This window comes from Electrona antarctica, assembly GCF_951216825.1.
Source record: "Electrona antarctica genome assembly, chromosome: 5".
In the NCBI taxonomy this organism is placed as follows: domain Eukaryota; kingdom Metazoa; phylum Chordata; class Actinopteri; order Myctophiformes; family Myctophidae; genus Electrona; species Electrona antarctica.
The window spans coordinates 17,581,060-17,606,982 of NC_136810.1; the positions used below are offsets into that span (position 1 = coordinate 17,581,060).

Sequence of the window (25,923 nt, forward strand, 5' to 3'; positions counted from 1 at the left end):
CCATTTAATCTATAACTAGGCTAACTGTGAACTTAGTGTGAGGTGGTGCAACTGGCTCCTGATGTCCACAGTAGACAATCACAGCAGCATGAGCTGTCCTAATCCTTATTAGTTTATTTTCCTCCGCTTAGTAATATGCTTAAATTCAGTGGGTCTCCTCGTCTCGTCATACCACACGTGTTTTTTTTAAGTTTATTTTAAGTGTGTGTGTGTGTGTGTGTGTGTGTGTGTGTGTGTGTGTGTGTGTGTGTGTGTGTGTGTGTGTGTGTGTGTGTGTGTGTGTGTGTGTGTGTGTGTGTGTGTGTGTGTGTGTGTGTGTGTGTGTGTGTGTGTGTGTGTGTGTGTGTGTGTGTGTGTTACAGCTGCGCCCTCTGGTGGTGGGCGGGTGGTGTTACAGCGTGACACAGACAGACAGACATGATCTGCTGGGTCTCATAGTAAATGCTCACTGCGTTCGCAATCACTGCTTTCGCAATCACTGCGTTCGCAATAAGGAACCGTTAGAGAAGTCTATGTAGACTCCTATTTGGGGAAGCCTTTTGGCTTAAGGATCTGTATTTCTTCTTAGGAGCTGGGGAGGGAACGGAGCTGGACACGTTTGAGTCTACCTTTAGATAACTCCTTTCTTATACTTCTAATTGTAATGGATGTACTAACGCTGCGCCAATGCTGTACTAATGTTGTAATAAGTGTCGATCCCTTCATTACTGCCATTCTCTGCACTTTCTCTGCACTTATGCAACTTATATGAAGGTGATATGACGTCATCCGTTTCGTGGCAACACTGCTACTGCATGTATATATGAACCGACCTGATAGAAGACTCTAACTGTGTGATGCTGACACAAACTGCAGACTTTTGACTGGGGTTTAGTGGTTTACTGCAGTGGTCAGTTCTGGACCCATTTTATTTGGACAGGGGGTGGAGGGGGTGTTTGTCTTGGAGGAGTGTTCTGTTGTTCTGGCGTTTTACTATGTTCTTTCTCTCTCTCTCACTCACACACACACACACACACACACACACACACACACACACACACACACACACACAGTTTTGTATTACTTTACTTCAGAGGACATCATTTCAGAACGGCCATAAACCGATGCTCACAACACGATGCGCTGTGAGCTTGTAGATCGGCTATGTTCAGGGGCGGTGGGATGCCTGGGGGGAGTTTTTTTTTATTGATTGAAGTATTTATTAACATTTTGGAGAATTACAGTACATTTCAAGCACAACTCAATACAAAACTAGAAAAAGTGCCCTTCTGGGCACAGGTCTCCACCAGGAGGATAGGACTGTGTGAGATGTTTGGCAAAATGTTTAGGAGTAATATAAACATGTTTTTTTGTTTTTTTTGCAACAATTTTCTTCATTTTGTTGAGGAAATGCAGAGCCAGATCACTCATAGCATGAGGATAGAATTCTGGATGAGCAGGACATGTGCAGCATTTCGTACAAAACGGGCCACTCCTGAAAACTTTGGAAGGCAATGTTAGCCAATCAGTGTAGAATCTGAGAAATCCAACAGACTCGTCTTGATCACATGACTACAGAGATCATGTGTACCGATTTGCGTGACATTTGGATGAAATCTGTGCGACTAACATAAGCAATGTGTTTTGCAGAAATCGGCCTCATGGTGGCGCTATAACCGGCAGATGTGGAGGGATGCAGGGACAATGTTTTTCCATGGCCTCTAGGGAGTGCGCATACATAAGTTGTATACAGATCGATGCAGTTATAGCTAAAAACAGGAATTGGCCTGTTATAGCGCCACCTTGAGGCTGATTTGGGGAAGAAATGAGTGGCATGTCGTCCTCGGCCTAGTGGAAATGTGCGTGTATAATTTCACGGAAATTGCACACTGTGTTTGTGATTTGTGGCATTTTGTTCGAAACGGACCAATCATGTGAGCTTTGGAAGGCAATCTTAGCCAATCAGGATGGAAGATGGGAAATGGTGCAGATCCGTGTTGATCACATGATACACTAGATAGTGTATACCGAATTGTGTGATGTATGGATAAAATGTGTACGAGTAATCTACAGAAATGTGTTTTGCCTAAATCGGCCTCATGGTGGCGCTATAACAGGCCGTTGAGGAATATTTGGGGCAGAGGTTCGTCGTTGGCATCCAGGGAGTGTGTGTGCAAAGTTTGGCATGGATCGGGCCAACGGTGGCAGAGATTAGCTGGTAACAGACGGACGGAAGGACGGACGGACGCACACACACACACACACACACACACACACACACACACACACACACACACGGACGGAGTGCAAAACATACTCTCTCCCCATGCCTTCGGCCTGGTGGAGACAACTATTAACTGATGTGTGAAAACTGGGTGAACTCTGTCACTGCACCAGATACTCCACAGGTCGGTCAGGGGACCTGAACTGAGAGTTATGTTATTATGTAGAATATGTACCCTTATATAGATATAGATTTCCGCATTCAAAACACGCATTATTTCTAATTATTTTCTACCTTCAGTCGATGCTTCATATCCATATGAGTGAAAAGGCCGGGATGATCGGTTTATTAAACAGTTCTTATATGAAGAGATCTAAAATACCCCTATGGGGAATTCAATGCAAATAAAAAGTACACAAACCTGTGGACTGGCGCCCTCTACTGACAGTGACGTCAGGACTTCAGTGCTCTATTGTACTGTATATTCCACACAACATTTGTGAATTGTCAAGAAACTTCAGGAATTGACTGGCTGTAATATTTACCTTGAACGTGATCATAATGCAGTATGTAACCATTTGTGAATGGTGAGCTGCCATGGCAGGACCTTCAACTTTACACCAGGGGGACAAAATGTTTTATTTTCCCTTTTATGTTTTTTTCCTTGAAGCCATATTTGTAATCCTGTAATTTCAGGCTACATTTCACTTAAATGTCAGAGCTTAACTCGGCATGTCAACATCACATAAATGCAATAATGTGTAATTGATATTATGTCCTGATAATATCAGGACATAATTATTGTCTTGACAATATTATTGTCGAGTCCTCCAGCTGTTGGCCTAATTCGGCTAATTGTATTAGCTTACTTCAACATTAAGGCACTGTTTGAAGGTGTACGCAGAAATGTCGGCGCTAAATTACTTATCAACGTGAGTCGCGTTATCAATGTAATGTACAAACAAACAAACAAACAATTATTATCCACATTATGGTGTTAAATGAATAGCTTTTATCGAAAACATTACGGTTTCTTCTACGTTGGTTTAGGCGAAAGCAGAACCATTTCTGCATTTTCTTCTTCTTGTTGGCCTGTAATGTTGAATGCTGGCCTGGAGAGACAGCCGTATCACCAGAGCCACTCACAGACGCCTGGTCTGGCTGTTTTTTACTTCCAGAAAACACGGAAGCAATTTATACACATTATAAACATAACAGTATAGCACCATCACTTGGTTAATAATTGTTTATTTGGAATGTACACGTCACGTCTTTTGCAACATGCTGTTGCAAAAGACACAACGCTACAAATAAGATGAACTGGCTTCAACTTCAGCTGCAAAGATGCAAAGCCACAAATACGCTGTGTAACCTTGAATCTTTGTATCTTTTGCATCTGTGAACGCACCATAATGGCTGGGACACCAGGCCAGCCAGGGACAGTTGTGATCCTATAAAAGGCTAATGTGAATTAATAGCAGAATTTTTAAGTGGTGCAAACCACTTCCTTAAGTGAGTATGTGTGTGGGTGCCTGCCTGCCTGGCTGCCTGGGTATGTGTGAGCACGAAAACAGCATGGTTGTTTTTCACCACCTGTGCGCAAGCTAACACACACACAAACACACACACACATATTAACTGTATATATGGTGAGTTCAGGTGTGCCAGTACAGTACAGTACAGTACAGGGTACAGTAGAGGGACCCCCACACGGTAACGCTGTCATTTCTCAACCGTTTCGGACGCGGGGCGGCTCGCCGGAATCGGGACGGCACCCTGAGTGCGTTCCTGTGGGTCTGGAACTCCCCCCCCCCCCCCCCCCTGAAGAGTAACAGTTTTAGACATGAGTTTTCCACCTGACACAGATGATATTTTCCTACAAGGCTATCATCACCAACACAATTTACGATCCGGCTTAAATTAGTTTGGTTGTTTTTTAAAGTTGTCAGGTCATGTTACAGTATCTTTGAGTTACTTTGAAGGCTTTTGCCCATATTGGTGTCATTTCCTCATGTGCTCGTGGGCATCTGAGCACAATCTTTTACAGCCAATTAAACTGCATTTTCCGCTTGCAGAAAAGTAAGGTTGTCTAAGAATAGCCTGTCGGGTGGGATGGAAGTTGATTTTACTGACTGGTCATGACATGTCAGTAATTGATCTGTGGAAATGGATGCTCTTTGTATGAAATGTGTGAAAAAGCCAAGGCCATGCACCTCAGGGACATTAATGAATGCGGCATTCCATATATATATATTTTTTATGGTAGATAAACGCCAAAGAAGACTGGACAGGATAGTCTCTTTCAGTCTCAATGTGATGCATTGTGCACTTGTAACTATGCTATTTTTACATTACACATTTACATTATACCAGTAAGCCGCCTGAGGGCGAGAAGCGACCACGCATCCGCCTATAGTTGACAGCAGACTGCTGGGCGAGCGCTGGCGCTTTGGAATGGGGGGTCAGATCAACATATCCGCCTGGGTGACAGCAGACTGCTGGGCGAGCGCTGGCTCTTTAAAATGGGGGGTCAGATCAACATATCCGCCTGGGTGACAGCAGACTGCTGGGCGAGCGCTGGTGCTTTGGCATGGGGGGTCAGATCAACATATGGAATGAATTCTGTACTGGCCATATAAGGAGCATGTCTTGAGTGTACAGGGTTTGATGAGGTCAGATCAACATATGGAATGTCAGAACAGGTCAGCTCCATATATGGAGATCTAAGGGTGGCAGCGGGGGCAGTGTCTTATGTGTACAGGGTTTGATGAGGGCCCAGGTAGGCGACTGGTCTTAATTTTCGGACCTGTTGAGAACTCTAGTTTTCACCGGCTGCCGGGCTAATCACTTTGGGGCAGGTCCGTCTAGAGTTTAAATGGACAGGTATCAGTCAAAAGGGAGACATTGAAGAGGAAGCATGATGGGGAAGGATCAACATATGGAATGTCAGAACAGGTCAGCTCCATATATAGAGATCTAAGGGTTTGAGGTGAGATGTAGAGTTGCTGGCCAATATTGATGACATCAGGGATCTCCATATATGGGCTTAATATTGATGACATCCCGTGATGTCACGAGGCATGACCATATATGGGGCGTGACCAACTGACATACCGTTTCTTCGTTGCTGTCTGGAAGAAACCACCTAAGTACATTTTTGAGGATTTTGTTTTTTTGCATGAATCATTTCTATTGAACACCCTTTATATCTGTGTATTGGTAAAACAAATATTGAACCAATGGAAAGTATTAAAAAGTGCAAGTTCTGCAAAACTAAATTGGTTTAGTTTTGCAGAACCTGTTTAGCCATCTATCAGTGCTATTTATTTATTTATTTATGAATTGCATCGCTTTTCCAAGTGCTCAAAGTGCTTTACAATGGTTCATTCATTCATACATTGGGAGGTGAAGCGGCGAACAGTCGACGCCAGCGTCCTCACTTCCCACATTCACACACCAATGATGGCAAGCTCACACCGACCAACTCATTGGAGGCAATGCACCTACCTATCTCTAATTTGATCACAGCTGTTGATTTAGCTGTCCTGATGAAGACATGCATGCAGCGCTGGTTGAAATATTGTTTTATTTCATTCCAGCTTGAGATGGAGGATGACTAGTGCAGCCAAATAGAGAGAGAGAGAGATAGTGTGTGTGTGTGTGTGTGTGTGTGTGTGTGACTGTGTGTGTGTGTGTGGTCAGTCTTAGTCATGATTGGAAATGTTTATTGTCACAACAATTTGTAGCAGCCAAAGTGTGGGGGTGTGTGGGTGTGTGCGTGTGTGTGTGGTCAGTCTTTGTCATGATTGTAAATGTTTCGGTGTCAACATTGGAAGCTGTCATCATTTAGCATGCTCCGGAATGGGTGTTGCCATGGCGATGACAGGAGATGTCATATTCTCGGACTGGGGAGAAGTCATTACAAAGTATGTGTGTTCAAGGATATAATGCCATTAACTACATTGTTCTAATTTTGGATCAGTTAAATGTTTATCTCACTTTTGTTGTGGCACATCGTGTTTACAGACAGCATTTCTTCATTAACCTCCAGAAGATAATGTTTCTTGGTTTGATGGAAAAGTTTATTTCTTTTTTTTCTTTTTTATCGTTTTCTCTTCATGACTAATAGAGATTATTATTATTATTTTTTATCCATTATTTACCCAGGGAAGTAGCTGAGCACAGCAGGTGCTTATTTTCAGCAACGCCCTGCGAAAATACAGATCCATCTTCGTCAATGGAGCTGCATTGTAATTGGATTTTAGTTTTTGTCATTCTACTAATTATCCTTTGCTGTATAGTCCCTCGTTAGTCTGGCATTGTCGGACTTATCACGAGGGATCACAAACCTTCCCCACGACATCAGTCTGGACTTCAGCCCATGACACCAGCATACAGTACATAGTGGGTGGGAGTACCTTGACAGACAACCTCATTCAGTCATTTAGCGTAACTGCATCTGATGCCTTCATGGTTGCTCTTTCCAAATCCACGGTGATCCACCTACTTTACCAGCAGTGTTGATTTCGTCGACTACGACGAAAAATGTTCGTTGACTACCTTTTTCCACTGACGACAACTAAATGGAAACTAAATACAAAGTAAGCTAAAACTAAGACTAAATATACTGACAATTTTGTCAACAAATAAAAACTAGACTAAAATGTTAGGAAGGGACTAGTTGACAAGAGATCCAATATAAGTCATTTTACAATTAGTTGCATGCTGAAAATAGCGCGTGTGTGTGTGTGTGTGTGTGTGTGTGTGTGGCTGGCTGCACAACAGTGACATTTGATGAAAACCAACCAAATGCTATTTTCGTGCTCGAACACAGCCAGAAACACACAAAGCTCCGTATAGGAGTGGTTGCACCGCTCAAAAATAGCGGAAATAGCTCATCTACAAGCTTACAATGCGTCACGGAAAGCTTATATATCTGCTATTTCAGCTTTTTTTAACATATGGGAATGTTTCAACATGGAAACAATTATGACAACTATTGAGAATGAGATGAGACGATCATGTAATAATTGTGACAGGCCTAACGTAAACAAATGTATATTATACCTTGCGTTATACATTGATTGAACCATAATGACCAGAGTTGAGAGTCGGCTGCATCGCAGCATTCATTCAGTGGCTATATGATGAGGAGGGGATGGAGAGGAGGGGACGGAGGGGAGGGGACGGCAGCAGCTGGCAGCGGCAGCCCCGTCTGCCCACTTAGCCATAAGTCTGTGATGTGCTGATGAAGTGTGACATCTCAGCCCACGCACTCAACACAAGCATGTGGAGGAGATGCACGTGCATATCATGCATGCAGCGAGAGCCGAGTCAGGGACGGACTGTTGGGTTCTTGGGTAAAATATGTGCAGCTTAAAGGAGAGAATTGTACCTGGGTCTAATGAGCGTTAACCTTCTGCCGGTCCTGCGTGGTTGATGTCCACCTCTGCCCCTCAGGTGACATTATCCTGATGTTCTCTAGCACTAGGCGTGGTTGATGTCCACCTCTGCCCCTCAGGTGACATTATCCTGATGTTCTCTAGCACTAGGCGTGGTTGATGTCCACCTCTGCCCCTCAGAGGGTGACATTATCCTGATGTTCTCTAGCACTAGGTGTGGTTGATGTCCACCTCTGCCCCTCAGAGGGTGACATTATCCTGATGTTCTCTAGCACTAGGTGTGGTTGATGTCCACCTCTGCCCCTCAGGTGACATTATCCTGATGTTCTCTAGCACTAGGTGTGGTTGATGTCCACCTCTGCCCCTCAGGTGACATTATCCTGATGTTCTCTAGCACTAGGCGTGGTTGATGTCCACCTCTGCCCCTCAGAGGGTGACATTATCCTGATGTTCTCTAGCACTAGGCGTGGTTGATGTCCACCTCTGCCCCTCAGGTGACATTATCCTGATGTTCTCTAGCACTAGGCGTGGTTGATGTCCACCTCTGCCCCTCAGGTGACATTATCCTGATGTTCTCTAGCACTAGGCGTGGTTGATGTCCACCTCTGCCCCACAGAGGGTGACATTATCCTGATGTTCTCTAGCACTAGGCGTGGTTGATGTCCACCTCTGCCCCTCAGAGGGTGACATTATCCTGATGTTCTCTAGCACTAGGCGTGGTTGATGTCCACCTCTGCCCCTCAGAGGGTGACATTATCCTGATGTTCTCTAGCACTAGGTGTGTTCCCAGCGGTACGTGTACCCGACATGTTTTTAAATGTATTTCAAATATCAAATTAATTAATTCAAATGAATGATCAAAATAAAAAGACAGAACTGAGCGCATTTTGATGGGATAACCAAATATCCGAACACACCCTTATCTAGCACCCCCCCCCCCCCCCCCCCCAAAAAAAAAGAGAAAATAGTGACATAATATCGGCAAGCTGCAAGTAGATTTTTATGATGGAATATAAAAAAAACGATGAAGTGATGCTGACTAATAACATAGCAACTTATTGGGCTGCAATTATACTAGCCTGAAGTATAGGAAAATAATTTTGTTCCAAATATCCCTGTGGCGGGTAGCCAAGCACCTCGTTTTACTAAGTTCAGGGTGCAGTCAAAGATGGTGAAAACCTGCCAGATAAAATATTTCAAGTCGATGAGCTCTTAACACATGTGCGTGCGTGTGTGCGTGCATGGCATGCGTGCGTGCATGTGTGCGTGCGTGCGAGTGAATGTGTGGGACGGGTGTTATCAGAGGAGAGCTTATGTTTTATTTGGAGTGGGTCAGACGGAACAATAGCAAAACTCTCAGCCAGTTTCTTATGGTATTATTATGGTTATTATCTGTGAGATGCTCTCTCATCTTTATTCTGAACAATGCAAACCTTTAAGACCTCTGCCTCCCTTTCATAATGGTTGGCTAGGATACAGAGCAAGGAGGATGTGCACAGCACAGCACAGCACGGTGCATAGTGCAGACTGACTGACTGACTCCACTTGAATACTTTCATCTGTACTTTGATGCTCCATGAATTTCAATCTGTCTGGAAGTCACTTCCACGTGTACTTTCTAGACTAGTGTAGAGGGTATGTGCATGGCATCAACATCATGATCATACGCGGAAGTTATGCAGGAACACCTAGAGAGACTCATGATGACTTTAAGAGCTAGTTTAACCAACCCATTCAATCGTGTGTGTGTGTGTGTGTGTGTGTGTGTGTGTGTGTGTGTGTGTGTGTGTGTGTGTGTGTGTGTGTGTGTGTGTGTGTGTGTGTGTGTGTGTGTGTGTGTGTGTGTGTGTGTGTGTGTGTGTGTGTGTGTGTGTGTGTGTGTGTGTGTGTGTGTGTGTGTGTGTGTGTGTGTGTGTGTGTGTGTGTGTGTGTGTGTGTGTGTGTGTGTGTGTGTGTGTGTGTGTGTGTGTGTGTGTGTGTGTGTGTGTGTGTGTGTGTGTGTGTGTGTGTGTGTGTGTGTGTGAAAATAACGTTTAGTGTTTGTTCACCACCAAGTGTCACTGTTGACAGCCTAACACACAGGCCAGGGAGGAGGGCTTGTACAGTACAGTGCCGCTCACTTCAGACGGGTCTGATTTTCTTTTTTTACATTGCCCCTTGAAATTTAGCATCCCAGAACTTTAGCATTGTAATCTGTGATCTTCTTTTGGACCTTGTTTTTGTAGACCTGGTTGCTTGTTTCTTTTGCAGAATTCTGTCAGAGGTGATGATGGAACACATGTCGACAGCTATCAATCTTTAGCTGTCTAATATCTATAGTGTGGTTCATACCAGTCAGTCACACTCTGTCTTTGTGTTCATCATCTTTACTTGGATGAGGAACAACAGAGTAAAGGCCAATTTATGCTCTGAGCGACAAGTGTTGGCAAGCAGACAGGCTCTATTAGCTTAGGTTTCCAGGGCATTTTTCTTGTTGTTTTTTTTACTGTGTTCAAAGTACTATTTTATTTTACTAGCCAGTAAAACTAAGAAAGTATGTTGTAATACTCGTTTTAGTAAGTCCCGGAATCAAATTTTACTTGCGTAAAAGACAAAGAAAAAGACAAAGTATTGGCATAAGTACTGCGAAATGTCCCATTTCACAAGGTATCATTATGTACATTTATTAAAATATTTTGAAAGTTAGCAGGTCTACAAGCTCACAGCACGTCACAGTGCGCCACGTTGTGAGCTTGTAGATTGGTTATTGTCAAATAGCCAACATTTAAATAGGGCTTAAGTAGTTCATGTATGATTTTAATTTGTAATAATTCAAATCTACAAATGAAAAAAACAACACATCTTTTAGTTTCTCTAATAACATCCTAAAACATGAACCTTGGTTGAAAAAAAATAAAGTTGTCCTTTAAGGGACCCATAAAAATGTGTCCACGACCCACAAATTGGTCCCGAGTCCGACTCCCGACCCACCAGTGCTGAATACTGTGTGCTTCATATCCATGTGTGTCAAACCGCCAGGCTCATTTGTGTATTTATGGAGCACAGTTCTTTGGCCTATATACCACAATATTGAACAGGTCTATGGGGAAAGTTGCTGCTTCGTATGGAACCATGTACATTGTTTTGTTTTTTCATAAAAAAACCCCCATGGAAACCATGGATAAACCATGAAATCATGGACATCCTCAGAATGTAAAGATGGATCGATTCAAGATAGGAAACGGTCTCATTCACTTTCTGCTCAAGGGTGTAGCTCTGATGGAAGTTGCACAGCACTTCACCTCAGGGACATTTTGGACACAAATCACAGCTCTTCAGACGTCCTTCAGGTTTCTCTTCACCTCACCGTCTAGTATGAGGTGTCTATCAGACGACTGCTGTCTGGCTGGGAGAAACCCAATGAAATAAAGAATATGCCAGCACTCATGTCCTTATCACATGAATTTATTTACCTCTGACGAGAGTGGACAACGTACGCGTTTCGGCCTGGTTGGCCTTCCTCAGTGTTGTGACAAGTGTGGTGTGGTATGTATGTATGAGATACAATCAAATGACTATTTATGGTACCAAGACAGGATACAAATCATGTGAGCACAAATAAACAAGTAAATGGTAAAATATGAATACATCCCAATGAGCTATCATACTGAATATGGGGCCGGCCCCTAAAGTGCCTGGAAAGTTAATAGACCAAACAGACAGTGATAAACTCACACAATGAGTCTTTACATAATAAACTCATTAGAAATGTATAAAGACAATAGATAAATAGAAAACATTAAATATAGATAAAGGAAGGAGACCTTTGGAATCCAGATCGTATCGTTCTCATTTCAGAACTTTTAAACCATACAATAATTAGAATTTGAAAATACCAAATTGTATAAGCCAATGTGGCTGACTATGGCTGAACTCTAAAGGAAGCAGCCCAATAACAGCTCCTCATTAAGACCCTTGGGGTCTGGAGTGTATGAATCCAATAGGCCTCCCTCTGGAGTGACGCTCTGTCCCTATCATCCCCTCTTTTTAAGGGGTTCACAACTTCAATCCCCTGGAACCTCAAAGTGCTGACTGCATGACCCACAGCATTAAAATGTCTTGCAACAGAAGATTTCTCATCATTATTCCGAATGGAACTTTAATGCTCTGAGAACCTGGTTTTGATAGTTTTCCTCACAAGGGCATTTCAAAAGGTATACCACACATTTGGTTTTGCATGAAATCCTGCCTTGAACTGCATGTTTTTTTCCTGAATGTACAGTGTAGATGAAAAAATGACTCACTCTTAATCATTGCATTACAGTGTATACAATTGCAACAGGGGAAATTACCAGAGGGAAGTGTTGACACTAGGAAATGTTTTAGTGGGCTATATAGATCTGCTCTAACCAGTGTGTCCCTCAGATTCTTAGCCCTCTTGTGGGCGAACACAGGTGTGTCTCTAAACACATGACCTATACTGGGATCACTGGACAGGATGTGCCAGTGTTTCTGTATACTTTGTCTAATGTCTCTTGAGAGTGGCGAGGAAGTGGTTGCACAGACAATCCTATTAGAAACTTTAGAAACCGGTGGTTTACGGTAAGCCTTTTTTGTGGCCAGGCGGATGATAGCTGGAAAAGTCCAGAAAACTGTTGCAATCGGTTTTTTTTCCTATAAACTCTAATAGATAATAAATGATCAGACTTATTAACCACAACATCTAAAAAAGAGACTGGCTGTGCTCCAAGGTGAACTTGATTGTGGGCATTCTGCTGTTTATGTAACTGTTCTTGAGAACCACTGAAGATACAGAACACGTTGTCTATAAACCTGAACCAACATTTTAACCCAACCATTTTGACCTGAGATCAGATTCTAAAAATGTCTTCTACATCCTGACAGTTTTCTGAAAAAGCTATGTTTCTATGTCAGTCGTTCTTCGATTTTTCAAAAATAGCAGACCTACAAGCTCGTAGCGCGCCACTCGGTGGCGCGCTATGAGCTTGTAGATCTGCTATTTTTCAATAGCTAAAGCATAACATAATGCTAACACCAAAAGGGGTTCCCGCCCAAAATGGGAGTAGAAAAAGGATTATTATTGTAAACAAAATCTTCTTCAAACTTCCCCATAAAGAAACCACCTAACTCCAAAATGTTCATTTTTCAGGAAATGGAAAAATATACTTTGAATGAAGAAAATGATATATTTTTTACAACCTCATCAAAGTTGGTATCGTGACTATATATTTCGTCAAATTGCATGAGAGGGGGAGAGATGGTGGAGTTAACTGCTTTAAGCAGACAGTTTGAGGGTCCAATGGAGTTGAGAGGTTTTAAGAGGTTCTAATCTAAAATGACACCGATACTTTCCCGATTGTAATGGGTTAAAGACATAACTGGAAAAAAAAACATTGGTTCTGAAGCTCGTGTTTATCCTGTCGGCCACATTCACACAGTGAGTGTCCATGAAATTATTGTAATTGTTTGACCCTGTTTTGAGTTATTCAACTAAACAGAAGGAGGTGGTTGAATTGAAGGGGAATAAGCTTGCAGCTACATTCTCACACAGTAAACTAAACACGGTCAGACTCATTGTGTGATTGTGATGTTACTGTATAGCCATGTGCACTGCAGTACATGGCGATGGTTGGCTGTGTCAGTGAAGTCAAGTAGAAATTTGAGACCTTTTTGAGACCCTCCAACAAAAAGAGGGAAACAAATGCCATTACTACTGTACTAAATTCAGCCCCATGTTTGTACAGAATCTGTGTTCTGTACTAAATCTAATTGAATTAGGAATGATAAAACATGATGTAACTGTGTGTCATCTCTGTTATTTTGTTTAACATAGTTTAATAGTAACATTGTTGTGTAATGCATTATGCATAACATGCATAATGGCTCAGCAGCTACTGAAGTGAAAGCTCATTTCAGTCTCTGTTACATTTGTAACTAATATGACTGGCTTCCCCAGGCAGTTATTTTCTGCTTGAATATTTTGCCTACTGAGTACTAAGTCAGATACTTAAAGCTAAACTATGTACTGTACTAGCTTTTCTCTTCTACCCTGGATCTTAAGCTGGTTTCCTTCGTGTTATGTTTTGCCATTGAGCTACTGTAATAGAGCCTTCCGGCTTGCTCAGGGTATACATTGAATCTTGACCTCCAGGTCGCCAGACTCGCCATGGTATCAGGCACAAACAAATCAGTCAGCTCTATAGACCAATTATTTGTTTACAAACATTGGGACTCACACAGCAAAGTTCGTCGGGATCGGGACTCCTGGCTGCCGGCTGGATTACCAGCCATGGTGCCTGGACCGCTAAGCCAGCCCAGGCCGGATCTGCTACTTTTGCCGTTTTTGAATTTGAATCCTGAAAAGTAACAGATTTGGACAGATGATATAACGTGTATGTATTTCACACGAGACAGTAGTGTAAGATACGACTTGAACATTCTTCACATGGAATTTAATTGCGTGTTCCTTTCTTTGCTACCTCAACTCTCTGCCTTCCTCACTTATCTTTGCTACCTGCTTTTCTTCCATTTCAATCTGCGCTCCCTTTGCCTCATTTCACCTCTCCTCATCAAGCTTTGCTCTCTCTCTCTCACTCCCTCATCCTCCGTTTCTCTCCACCCGCCGCTTTCTACCCACTCCACTCCGCTTCATTCCTTTCTGCTTTCTCTCTTATTCTTCCCTCCTTCCTCTTGTCCTTCACGCTCCCATCCTCCATAAGGCTGTCACGATTACAAATTTAAGCTGACGATTACTTTTCACACAAATAATTGCAACTAATACTTTCAGCGCTATTGCCGTTGATTAATGGCAATTGCGCTTTTATAGTGCATTCGATCGATCGAGCCATAATGCTACTTACGTTAGCCGGTTAGCTAGCTATGTTGTTAGCACAACACTGGATCGTCCATCTTAGATCGTCGTCGCCATAATAATCCATTCTATCCGTTTCTTTCAATCGCCAGGATCTCCTATTCCTTGTCCCAGATGGCATTTGGTCAAAACAGCGTTTCTTTGACGGCACAGAGCCGGCGATGAGGAGCCCCCAAGTGCACTGGCATGGACCCATATTGTAAACAACAGTTGAACGGGACCTGTTAAACTTTTCAAAATAAGAGCTCAAATGAAACAAATGCTGGCCTGGATTAGATCCTAATTTTTCAATAAATGCTAGCGCTGTAAGGGTTAACGATTTCATTGTTTTTTTTGGCGTCGGACATTGGAACATGAATAGAATTAAAAAATCAGTTTGGCTTGACAACACTTCACAAAGTGACGTGTTGCTTGTTGATCAGCTGTTTCTGCTATTTTTGGAAAATGCTTGAAAATGTATGGACATTTTTCAACATGGAAACAATTTCCGAATACAAGAATAATTGCGATGAGACGATTATGTAATAATTGTGACAGGCCTAATCCTTTGTTGCTTCTTCTGTCCTCACAGGTGAATAAGCAGCAGCTGCAGGCTGTGACGGGGCGCTTCGGGGCCTTCCTGAACGGGGAGACTCAGATTGTGGCCGACGAAGCTTTCTGCAACGCCGTGCGGAGCTACTATGAGGCAAGTCCAGTGTCTCTTTATCTACACACAACCAGACCCTTCCTCTTCCTCCACAAAATGACTCACGAGGCCGCATGGAGAGAGTGTGTGTGTGCAGCCAGGCTCACAATGATCACAACCTCGCCCAGAGTCCCCTTCATCTGTTCTCACTACCTGGGTCTTTCTAATCTGTACCTTCCCCAATACTACAGGTGTTGATCTTCCATGTTTTTGGCTGGAACGCAACAGTGGGTACAGCCTTATGAATTCGAAGGTGACTGACTGACTTTAAGTTCTGAGTCACTAGTGAGTCACTCATCAACGGTCCAGGTGTCTTTTAGTCATTAGTTTGCCTGAAAATATATTTCGAACTTCTCTTTGTGTCATGAGTACATTCGCTTGGAGCACAATTATTACGTGGTGATATAAAGCGACACAATATTGTATCAGAATGAGGTAAAAATGTCACCTACATGAAAATTTCTACTGCTAAATACTTTAATCTCAGCAGTGTGCTACCAATGTGTACACCTCCACATCCCTCTGTGATGGAGGAGGGGGGGTTCCAAGGTAGTTAACCACACACTAGTTAATATACTGTAGCAAATATAGAAGCTCACTATGAGCTTGTAGAACTGCTGTTTTTGAAAAGCTGTGAAAACATTTGAACTCAAATTTCTTGCTGGAACAAAGTCCCTGGAACAAAATGTTTTTTGAGATTGTGTGTGTGGCCAAATACATACAATTTTGCATTCTCCTTGACATGAAAAAGTTTGATATAGCAACATGGGAACAATAGGATTTAGACATTTTCTTTAATCTTGGGTCTTAATATGTTAACCAGCTAGCACTCAGGACCACCTCCCCTCTGCTGTCCCTCTATCTCTTCCGTCTTTCATTTGGTCTTGCCTCCTGTGCTGAAGCCCATATTGTCATGTTCTGAGATGGAGATCTTATCGCTGCTTAGCTGCAGCTTCATTCTTCAGTTGCAAGTGTGAGAGAAGAGGAGAGCCTCCCATTGAAGTATGTGCCTCAAAGCTGCACACTGCAACTTTCATGTCCTACCAGGGATTCAAACCCGGGTCCCCTGTGCCTAAATGCTGACATTTTACCACTGAGCCGATGAGGAAGCATGAATGCTTCCTCAAGGGAAATATTGACTTTTTAACCTTCCGGCAAACTACCATAATATACTTAAAAATAACGTATTCACTAGAAAGGTTACATTGTGTAGCTTTACGCCCCATTTATACTTAGCATTCACAAATACAGATTTTTAGTATAATTCGAATAGCCGAATATGTACGGGTGATAATGAAACATTTAAAAAAAAAAAAAAAACCAACAACCTAGCAATTCTCTGGATTTCTCACTAAAACGCAAGCCTTCAAGTAACAACCATTGAGAGGGTTAACTATTGTACAGCCTATCTAATTAGTATAATACAAATAATAGGATAATTGGATTGGATGATGGTTTTGATATTGACAAATAGTCGACTTCCGATTCTGTGAAACCCCCTAAGTCATACACCAGTCTCACAAACCTCACGCTTCACGGTGTGATGTGAGCTTGTAGATCGGCTATTTTCATCATGCCACACATCGTACAACAATGTATTAAGTACGCGATACAGCAGTGGTTCTCAAAGAGGGGTTTATTGTTTATTACGGATCCCTATTAGTCCCTACAGTGAAGACTACTCTTCCTGGGGTCCGAACACTCATACAATCAAATTAAAACATAAATACAGCCCAGGCGGTGGCGTAACCGTCTGGGCACCCGACTGGTAATCCAGTCGCAGTGTGCCGCGGGTTCGACTCCCGAGCCCGACACGGCCTTTACTGCATGTCTTCCCCCATCTCTCTCCCGTTTCCTGTCAGCCTACTGTCTGTCCCTTCAAAAACCAATAAAAGGCGTAAGCCGCAAAAAAATATAAATACAGGGGGCACGGTGGCACAGTTGGTAGTGCTGTCGCCTCACAGCTAGAAGGTCCTGGGTTCGGTTCCCGCTCGGGACGCTGTGGGTGCTGGCGGCGTGTTTCCTCCTCCGCGTCATCAGTGCCCATACCTGAGGCGAGGTTGGCTTTCTGTGTGGAGTTTGCTTACCTAGGGTAGGTACCCTCACAAAAAACATGCAGTAATCCTGGTCTCTAAACTGCCTCCCCCTGGCCAGCCTGATGGAGGGGAAAGGAACTGGTTGGAATAACGTGTTCCTTCCATGCGATACGTCCAACCAGGGAAACTCCCCCCTGTCAGGTGTAAAGGAGCAACTTGGACACTCGGGCATGAAGGAAGCATGAGTTCAAGTCCGTTGCTCTCCCCATATGTCCCCCATGGGGACTAGGCTGGCGGAGGGCGTGTAGAGCCCAGGATCACATTAGATAATTGACACACGGGTGAAAAATGGGTTACAAAATCATGGGTTAAAAGATATATATAATAAAAAAAAAACATAAATACAATGTAATTTTGCCATTACAAAAGACAAAAATAATTGAAGATTTCAGTCTTCATACCTTCTATAAATGATATTAGATTTTGGTTTTCAATCAGAAAATTACAAATGATAAACTACAAAGTGAACATTGTAAAACTCCACGAGCTAACTAAACATAATTTCTTTCCTAATCACTGCTGCCTTTCATTTCTTTTTAAAGCTTGATTTATTCTCTATTATTATTACTAGTCCTTACCCCTTGTGAGATATTGCCTCCCCATAAATATTGTTAATTGCCGTTCATTTTAACTTGGCACGCAAGAGCACGCACGCACGCACGCACGCACGCACGCGCACAATTCCAGGTAAACAATTCCAGCTACTTTCACAACGCGTGCACACACACACGCGTTGTGAAAGTAGCTGGAATTGTTTACCTGGAATTGTTTACCTGGGCTGTAGATGGCGGAAGTGGTGGAAGGCAACGTGTGAAATAAGCTGTGGATCCTGCGTGATATATGAAGATGTAGGAGGAGTGCGTGTTCACGGTGGTGTGAAGTTAATAAGCATCACAGTCCACAGCTAATCTCCGGCACCGTTAACCCGGTCGATGCCAAACTTTGCACACACACTCCCTGGATGCCAACGATGAACCTCTGAATAATATACATATTATTCTTATTTTTTTCATTAACGATCACATTATTATTGCATCAATATCGGTGAAATATCTAGTCATCTCCTCTACACACCATCACCTCGCTCGGTGGAAAAGTAGGAATTGAATCGTTCATCGATCAGCCAGCCCTGTGAGAGGTGAAGGGTGTTTAATTGACTCTCTTGTTCAGTTTAATGGCAATGCGTCATGTCTCAGATCGCCAGACTGTCTGTGCTGAGAGAGAGAGGGAGGGGGAGAGGGTGAGGGAGAGACCGACAGAGACGTTTATTGTCCCAGAGGGAGCGTCTTTCTTAGGCACATTGCAAAAAATTATCGTTGCTTCACATAACAGACATCACAAATATTTTAGAACTGTTTGTCATTATGTAACAGTTGCTTCAACCCGGCAGCACTAATATCATATGTAGAATCTTGTGCCAGATCTACAGGAGTGTAGATCTGGCTATTTTAATTCATTTAACCTCATGATACCTTACGTCATCATTTAGTGCCCTAACAAAACATCTAATCAACGTCTAATGTGGGCCCTGTCCAGAGCCCTGCCAGAGGCTTTTGTGCTGGTTCTGTATCCCACCGACTCAAGGATGGGCACTGCACTCCCTGACTGTGGTGGTGTGGAACGTGTGTGTCAAATTTGAAGTCGGTGGGGAGAAACGTTAGTACCAGTAAGACGCCCCGGTTATGGTTCTCATGGTGGTATTGAGCTGGGTGTCTAATTGGTGTGTGTGTGTGATGACCTAGACCAGACGGGGGCACAATATTGTGCTGCAGAGTATGACAGTGCTGAGGTGCGCGGTGTGGAGGCTGCCGCCCCCCCCATTTTGCACCAGTGAGCTTGCAGAGCAGGTTGTTGTTTCTGGACTTCAATTAGCTGCCGTCCCTTTAAGGTGTTCCTTGAAGGACGGGGTTCTGTCGAGGGTCATACCAAGATAGGTTGTATAGGGTCACAGGGTGCATGCTTTAGTTTAGTTGCCAACATATCCATGGATATAGTGGTTACAATGATTGTGATACTACACCACTTTGAGAACCACTGATAGTGTAGTCTTACTGTTGGATCCAGCAGCACAGGTTGGATCATTACTCACTGTTTGGTGATGTCTTTGCTTGTTCTTACCCAGTGGCATGGATAATAGATGAAGCAAGGAGAAGAGACACCCTCAGAAGTAAATAATCTCTGCTCGCTCAATCACTTTTTTTGTTTATCTTTTTCCCCCCCTACAATCTCAGCTATACTTCTCCTGGGAAATAAATAGTCACAACTTTAGGGTTTGTACAACAACCATTGTAAGGAATGATGCGTATCCCTCTGGCGCAGGTGAGTCAGTCAGTGTTGCCATGTCTGCTTCTTATAAGTGACTTTGGGCTTGCTTTTCTGTAAAGTTGCTTGTAAATATATACTGTATGGAGCTGACCTGTTCTGACATTCCATATGTTGATCTGACCTCATCAAACCCTGTACACTCAAGACATGCTCCTTATATGGCCAGTACAGAATTCATTCCATGTTGATCTGATCCCCCATGCCAAAGCGCCAGTGCTCGCCAAGCAGTCTGCCGTCAACAAGCTTTTTTTTTCAAAGCTATTTTTGAAAATATGTTGTAGTAAAATATTTTCAGATGGCTCATGTGGCCTACATAGTTGCTATTTTTGCGCTTGTTTTCATAGACCATGTTGCATATTTATCTCGCAACATCTGGCAACACTGCTCAGTGTTTCACAGCAGCCATTTTGATTAAACAGCTGAAAGTGCAGTAACAACATTAATGTGGCTGTTTATAGAGCGTCGCAGTCCCGCCTCCTACCCTGGACCAGGAAATGAAACCCAATGCATTATTCTCATAGACATTTCTTAAAGTATTTATTTAAAGACGGTTACGCCGCGGACAAAGCCAACTCGAGTCGTGACAACTTATGACAACACAAACAATATTTTGGACCAAACAAATAATTAGATAGAAGAAAAAAACGGCAGGTTACAACACTTTTTTTGTTGTTTTTCTTCTTTGTAATTATTTGTTTGGTCCAAAATATTGTTTGTGTTGTCATGAGTTGTCACGACTCGAGTTGGCTTTGTCCGCGGCGTAACCGTCTTTAAATAAATACTTTAAGAAATGTCTATGAGAATAATGCATTGGGTTTCATTTCCTGGTCCAGGGTAGGAGGCGGGACTGCGACGCTCTATAGTGTTGCTGTGTGCCATTATGCTACTTACAGTATAGTTAATGTCATGCTGGCACACAGAAACACCTCAGTGAAAACGAACAACAAAGTTCCTTCACCTTCAGCTGCATTCACACATAGGCCTATGAAAAAACAAACAAAACAAGACTGGCATGAAATGTAATTTGCAACTTGGCTACGAATTATAAACAAAACAAGGGCATCTGTGTATGACAGATGCGATCAAAATAACATTGTATTCACTTAAAACAAGTTCCGGATTGCAGCTTTAATTTGAAGATTGACAGCTTCTCAATAGAGGCATTGTCGTTAGTTAGCCCTCAAGTGAAGCTTTTGCATGAATCTCAAAAACCTTTGTTGGAATACATATACAGATGGACACCATTGACCTAACTTAACCCATTGGCTTAACCCATTAAAACCGGTAAAGCATCTGGGTCATTTTATATTTTGGCAAAAAAAAGCACAATTCTTTACTTTGGCAATTCAAAAATAGCTGATCTACAAGGTCGTAGCACAACGACCTTGCAAATAAATTGAACACCCTTTACGTGTGTGTGTTATATAATATTAAAGTAGTAAAAAGTGCTTCGGGGGGCACGGTGGCACAGTCAGTAGCGCTGTCGCCTCACAGCTAGAAGGTCCTGGGTTCGATTCCCGCTGTGGGCGCTGGCGGCGTGTCCTCTCCTCCGCGTCATCAGTGCCCATACCCGAGGCGGGGTTGTCGAAAGGGCCTTTCTGTGTGGAGTTTGCATGTTCTCCCCGTGTCCCCTAGGGTAGGTACCCTCACAAAAAACATGCAGTAATCCTGGTCTCTAAACTGCCAAAAGGCCAAAACCTTTCATAAATTCGTATTATTTTATTATTTAGTGAAGAGCCTATATAATGATAAATGAACAAGATGGGGCCTAACAGCGTGTCTTCCCTGTGTCACACTTTTGGTGTTTTAAACATTACGTTATAATTTAGCTATTGAAAAACCGTGAAAATATTTATTTCAGAAAACTGGAGGATTTAGAAGATTTTTTTTAAATTTTGAGGTCAGTCCTAAATGGGTTAAAGGCATGAACACTACTTGATGTCTCCAACAACCGCGGGGGGAAGGCTGTTCCATGCTGTTATACTAGAAGAGTGGACACATTTGGTGTTTGACTTGAGGATTTCTAGGACGTGGCTTGGTAGTACCCTCCTGGTGATTCGACCCAGGGATGTGAGCATGCAGTAGCAGTGCTTTGAGATCGACTGGAGTGTGTGTATCTTATGAAGAACGGTTGTTGCTGCAACAAACTATTCGACGATGACTCGGCTTACTGGTGGCATGTAAGCCGAGGTGTGCAGTTTGTGAACATCTTCAAGACATCAATCAATATAACGTCCTTCTTGCCCAAATACGGAGCTGGGCGACATACAAATTGTACATGTACATACACACTGTACTGTACATACGTACATACGCATATCTATGTACGTTCATATTTATAGCATGGTCAAACTAGACAATACTTAAGTCAAAATAGTGGTCCGGCTCTACACAAGATGTTCTTTTTACCTCCCCCTCATATTACTTATCACCCTTACCATCCAAATTGACATGACAGCTATTCTTCATTGTACTGTATCCTCCAATAGCATTGTCATCATGTTAATTTCTCATTCTCTCATTTTAATTATTTTTCTATCTTGTCTTCTTTTCCTCCTTCCCCTCACACTCACTCTCTCTCTCTCAATCTTTCTCTCTTTTTGTCTACAGTACTGTATTTCTCTCTCTCTCTCTCGCTCTATCTCTCGCTCTCTCGCTCTCTCTCTCGCTCTCTCTCTCGCTCTCTGTGTGACAGTGGCTTCTGTGTGTGGGCCTGTTTTCTTTGATATGGGTCTCCGATGTACTGGCTCCTAAATGTGGCATGAAAGTGGATTCTTACTGAGGAGGAGTGCGAAACAGTGGCGTTTAGAGAGTGTGTGTGTGTGCGTGCGCAATAAGTGTTTTGCACCCCCCAAATAATCACATTTGAACAGGGGACCCCACACCCTGACACTTGGAATTGTGGGCATTACTTTAAATGTAATGCTCACAATTCCAAGTGATTGTGAAAATACAATAGAGAAGCAAAGTCAAACAAAATTTTTGTTTGACTTGTGAGCATGTCTATTTTCACAATGTTTGCCTCTTTTTCATGTAATATTTGACAATTTGGTAGGTCTTACAAGTCCCTTCAGCACTTTTTGCAGTGAATGTCTGGGAATGTCAGAGACTAGATTCTTCATTCCAATGAAGCCAGCTGTCTTCACATAATTGGTTCGTTGACATTTGCATATATCATAGGTGTCCTATGGAAGTGTGTCTGCTCATTAAATTCCTGGGAATTCATTATAGGAACACCGTCATTGGTGAAAACATTATTATTTCACTAGTTAACCCATTAAGACCTGAGGTCGATTCTACAAATGTCTTCTAAACAGTTTTCTGATAAATGTATGTTGCTATATCAGTGGTGCTCAAACATTTTCATGTTTGTAGAGTCCCCCAACATCATATGTATTTGGCTGCTGATCCCAGACAGACAGACAGACAGACACATATTATGCAGAGTCCCTTATTTGTGCCTGGAGGTGTGGCTGATGGGCATGTTGTTGCGCTATCCATACAATTGCTATCATGCATACACGCATATTGGAAAGCGCATATTGGGTCTTCAGACCACCCGCTATGTCAAACCCGTTTGGTAGAGCGAAAACTTTCAAATCGGCTATTCTTTATATACAGTTGGAGGCCATCGATATTGTCCTTTTCTTTTTGCTGAGGTTTGCGTGATCTGCGCAAAAGGACAGTTAACCCATTTTGGGCAGGAACCCCTTTTGGTGTTTTAAACATTGTTATAATTTAGCTATTGAAAAATAGCAGACCTACAAGCTCATAGCGCGCCACCGAGTGGCGCGCTACGAGCTTGTAGGTCTGCTATTTTTGAAAAATCGTGAAAATATTTATTTCAGAAAACTGGAGGATTTCAGGCCTAAATGGGTCAAATAATAAGGGACAATATCGGTGGCACCCAACTGTGTATATATATATATATATACAGCTCCATCTCAATGAATTAGAATATTGTGTAAAGGTTCATTTTCTTTCCTTAACATAATTCAAAATGTGAAACTTTCATATATTCTCAATTCATTGTGCATAAAGTTAAGTATTTAAAACCTTTTTTTGTTTCAATCTTGATTATTATGGCATACAGCTCATGAAAATCAAAAGATCCTATCTCACGAGACCACTAAAAAAAATGTCGACCATCTGAAAAGTATGTATGTGCAGTCAATACTTGGTCTGGGCTACCTTTGAACACATTTTTTCATCAATGGGGCGTGGCATGGAGGTGATCAGCCTTTGTCACTGTTGGTGTTATGGAAGCCCAGGTTTGCTTTGATAACTGCCATAAATGCATTTGTATTGTTGAGTCTCATGTCTCACACCTTCCTCTTGACAATACAACCTAGATTCTCTGTGTGTTTCGGGCTTGCCGGAACCAGGCCGCCCCCCTGGGCGCGTTCCTGGGGGTCTGGATGTTCCGGGAACACCCACACGGTAACTTTGTCATTTCTCAAAGATTTTTTGCAAAAATAATCAAAGTACAGTACAGAGTAAAGTACACTACAATACAGTACAGAGCACAGTTTTTTATTATTATTTATTTGCTGTTCCAAAATGTGTCATTTTCGATGTAGTATTGAAGTGTAATTTTATTTCTGCCTCTTGGCCAGTTCCCACTTTGTAAAAGAGGCGCAGTCTCAATGTGTTTTTACTGGTTAAATAAAGGTCAAATAAATAAAAAGTACAGCAACGTAAGTAAGTACTGCCCGACGGCAACGAAATGGAAAGAGGATGATATTAATCTGGCTCAAGTGGCATTTCCCTCACTGCACCACCATTTCTCTGATGTTCTGACGTTAATATTTCAGCTCCTGGGATGGGGGGGGGAGGGGGGGGATCTAATCTATGTACCTATTCTTGAATTTGATCCCAGCTGTTGATTTGGCTTTCTTGCTGAATATCTGCAGCATTGAGAGATTGTTTTATTTTATCCAAGCGTGAGATGGAGGATCAAGGTGTTTATTGTCACATACAATACAATTTGTATCCGCAGTCTTTGGCTAGTAGAGAGAGAGAGAGAGAGAGAGAGAGAGAGAGAGAGATTTGTGATGTCCTCACAGCGATTGTAGATTTTGAGAGATTGACATTTTGAGGACAATTTTCCAGGGGAAATTGATGTTTTTATGGTTCAAAAAGATTGTTTTGTGTTCTTTTTTTCTTTCTTTTTTTTTTTTTTTTACATCTCCTCTCATATAGTACTCCAATCTACTGCGTCTTGCTATCCCTGCAATGCAACAGTTTAGGTTCTCAACCAGTGGTCAGGAGACCACCAGTGGTCCTTGTGGGGGTTCCAGGTGGTCTCCAGCTAAATTATTATGAGAATTACATGCTGAAATAATTTAGTTGACTTTGAATTTGTCGTGGCTATTTTAAAATAAGACGCGTCCTTCTCAACTCATACCAGAGTGAAGACGCTCTTGCATCCACACACTCCACATCATGCACGGACGGTCATGTTCCAAAGCCGAAGTGATCACAGATGATATTACAATAAACACATTTTATAATCAAACGGAAAAGGAATCAAAGCAGAGCCACAAAGCTACTCCCCTCAATTGAAATCCCAAGCTTTGCACCGATCCCCATTGGGGAGACTGAGCCAGAGACCTGACATTCCGACAGCCATTTGCGGAATGACTCTGTGCTTCGACGCTCCCTGTGGGCATTTTAAACAAATGGCATTTTTCTGCATGAGCGCGTGGCATCGTATTTAGCGGTTTGATTTGCTGCTCGCTGATTACTCCATCACTGACAGACCTCTGTCAATACATCAAAAGCTGCTGTTATTGCAAGCTTATTAACAGATGCACGGCTGAGCTATTTGCTTTATTTCGCTCTGAGTTGAGAAAGGGACACACAAGGCACAAGCATTTCCGAGGCTAATGATTAATGAACCACCACCACGATTTTTTTGACTTTCTTGCCTATTAATGGCTTAACCTTCTCTCCTAAAGCCCTGTATGGACACTGTGTTCATGTGGGTTGTGGCCTTTTCATCTCCATTGTCTTTATTCAGACCGCAGCCTTGTTGCCAGCAACGTGCTACCTAAGTGCTACTTCCCATAGACAGCCCATCAGGGCCGGTTGGGCCCTAGGTGGCGCTACAAGCGAGATCTGTAGAGTGGCCCCCGCACGCATGTGCAGCGATTTAAACCGGCGATCGCCACCGCCGGACTAATTTAATTAATTCCACCCGGCATCTTGAAAATCTTTGTGTAAAAAAAGCTTGTTTTGACGGACAAAGGGAAAAAAGGAGCCATACGTTTACTTGGGACTCAGGGAGGCATTTTTGTTTGTTTATTTTTTCTTTTCCTTCCGGTTCAACCCGGGCCGTT

General features: G+C 42.6%; 1 protein-coding gene across 3 annotated transcripts in view; it reads left to right on the top strand.

The window, feature by feature from the left end:
- Positions 1–25,923, top strand: part of cadps2 (Ca++-dependent secretion activator 2) — a 229,821-nt gene that overhangs the window by 32,587 nt on the left and 171,311 nt on the right. For all 3 annotated transcript variants that reach the window (XR_013790062.1, XM_079501503.1, XM_079501504.1), the window contains exon 2: positions 15,048–15,161. Coding sequence is in view for 2 of the 3 variants with exons in the window: in XM_079501503.1 (XP_079357629.1) it covers positions 15,048–15,161 (114 nt within the window). In the remaining variant the exon portion in view is untranslated. The remainder of the gene's footprint in view (positions 1–15,047; positions 15,162–25,923) is intronic.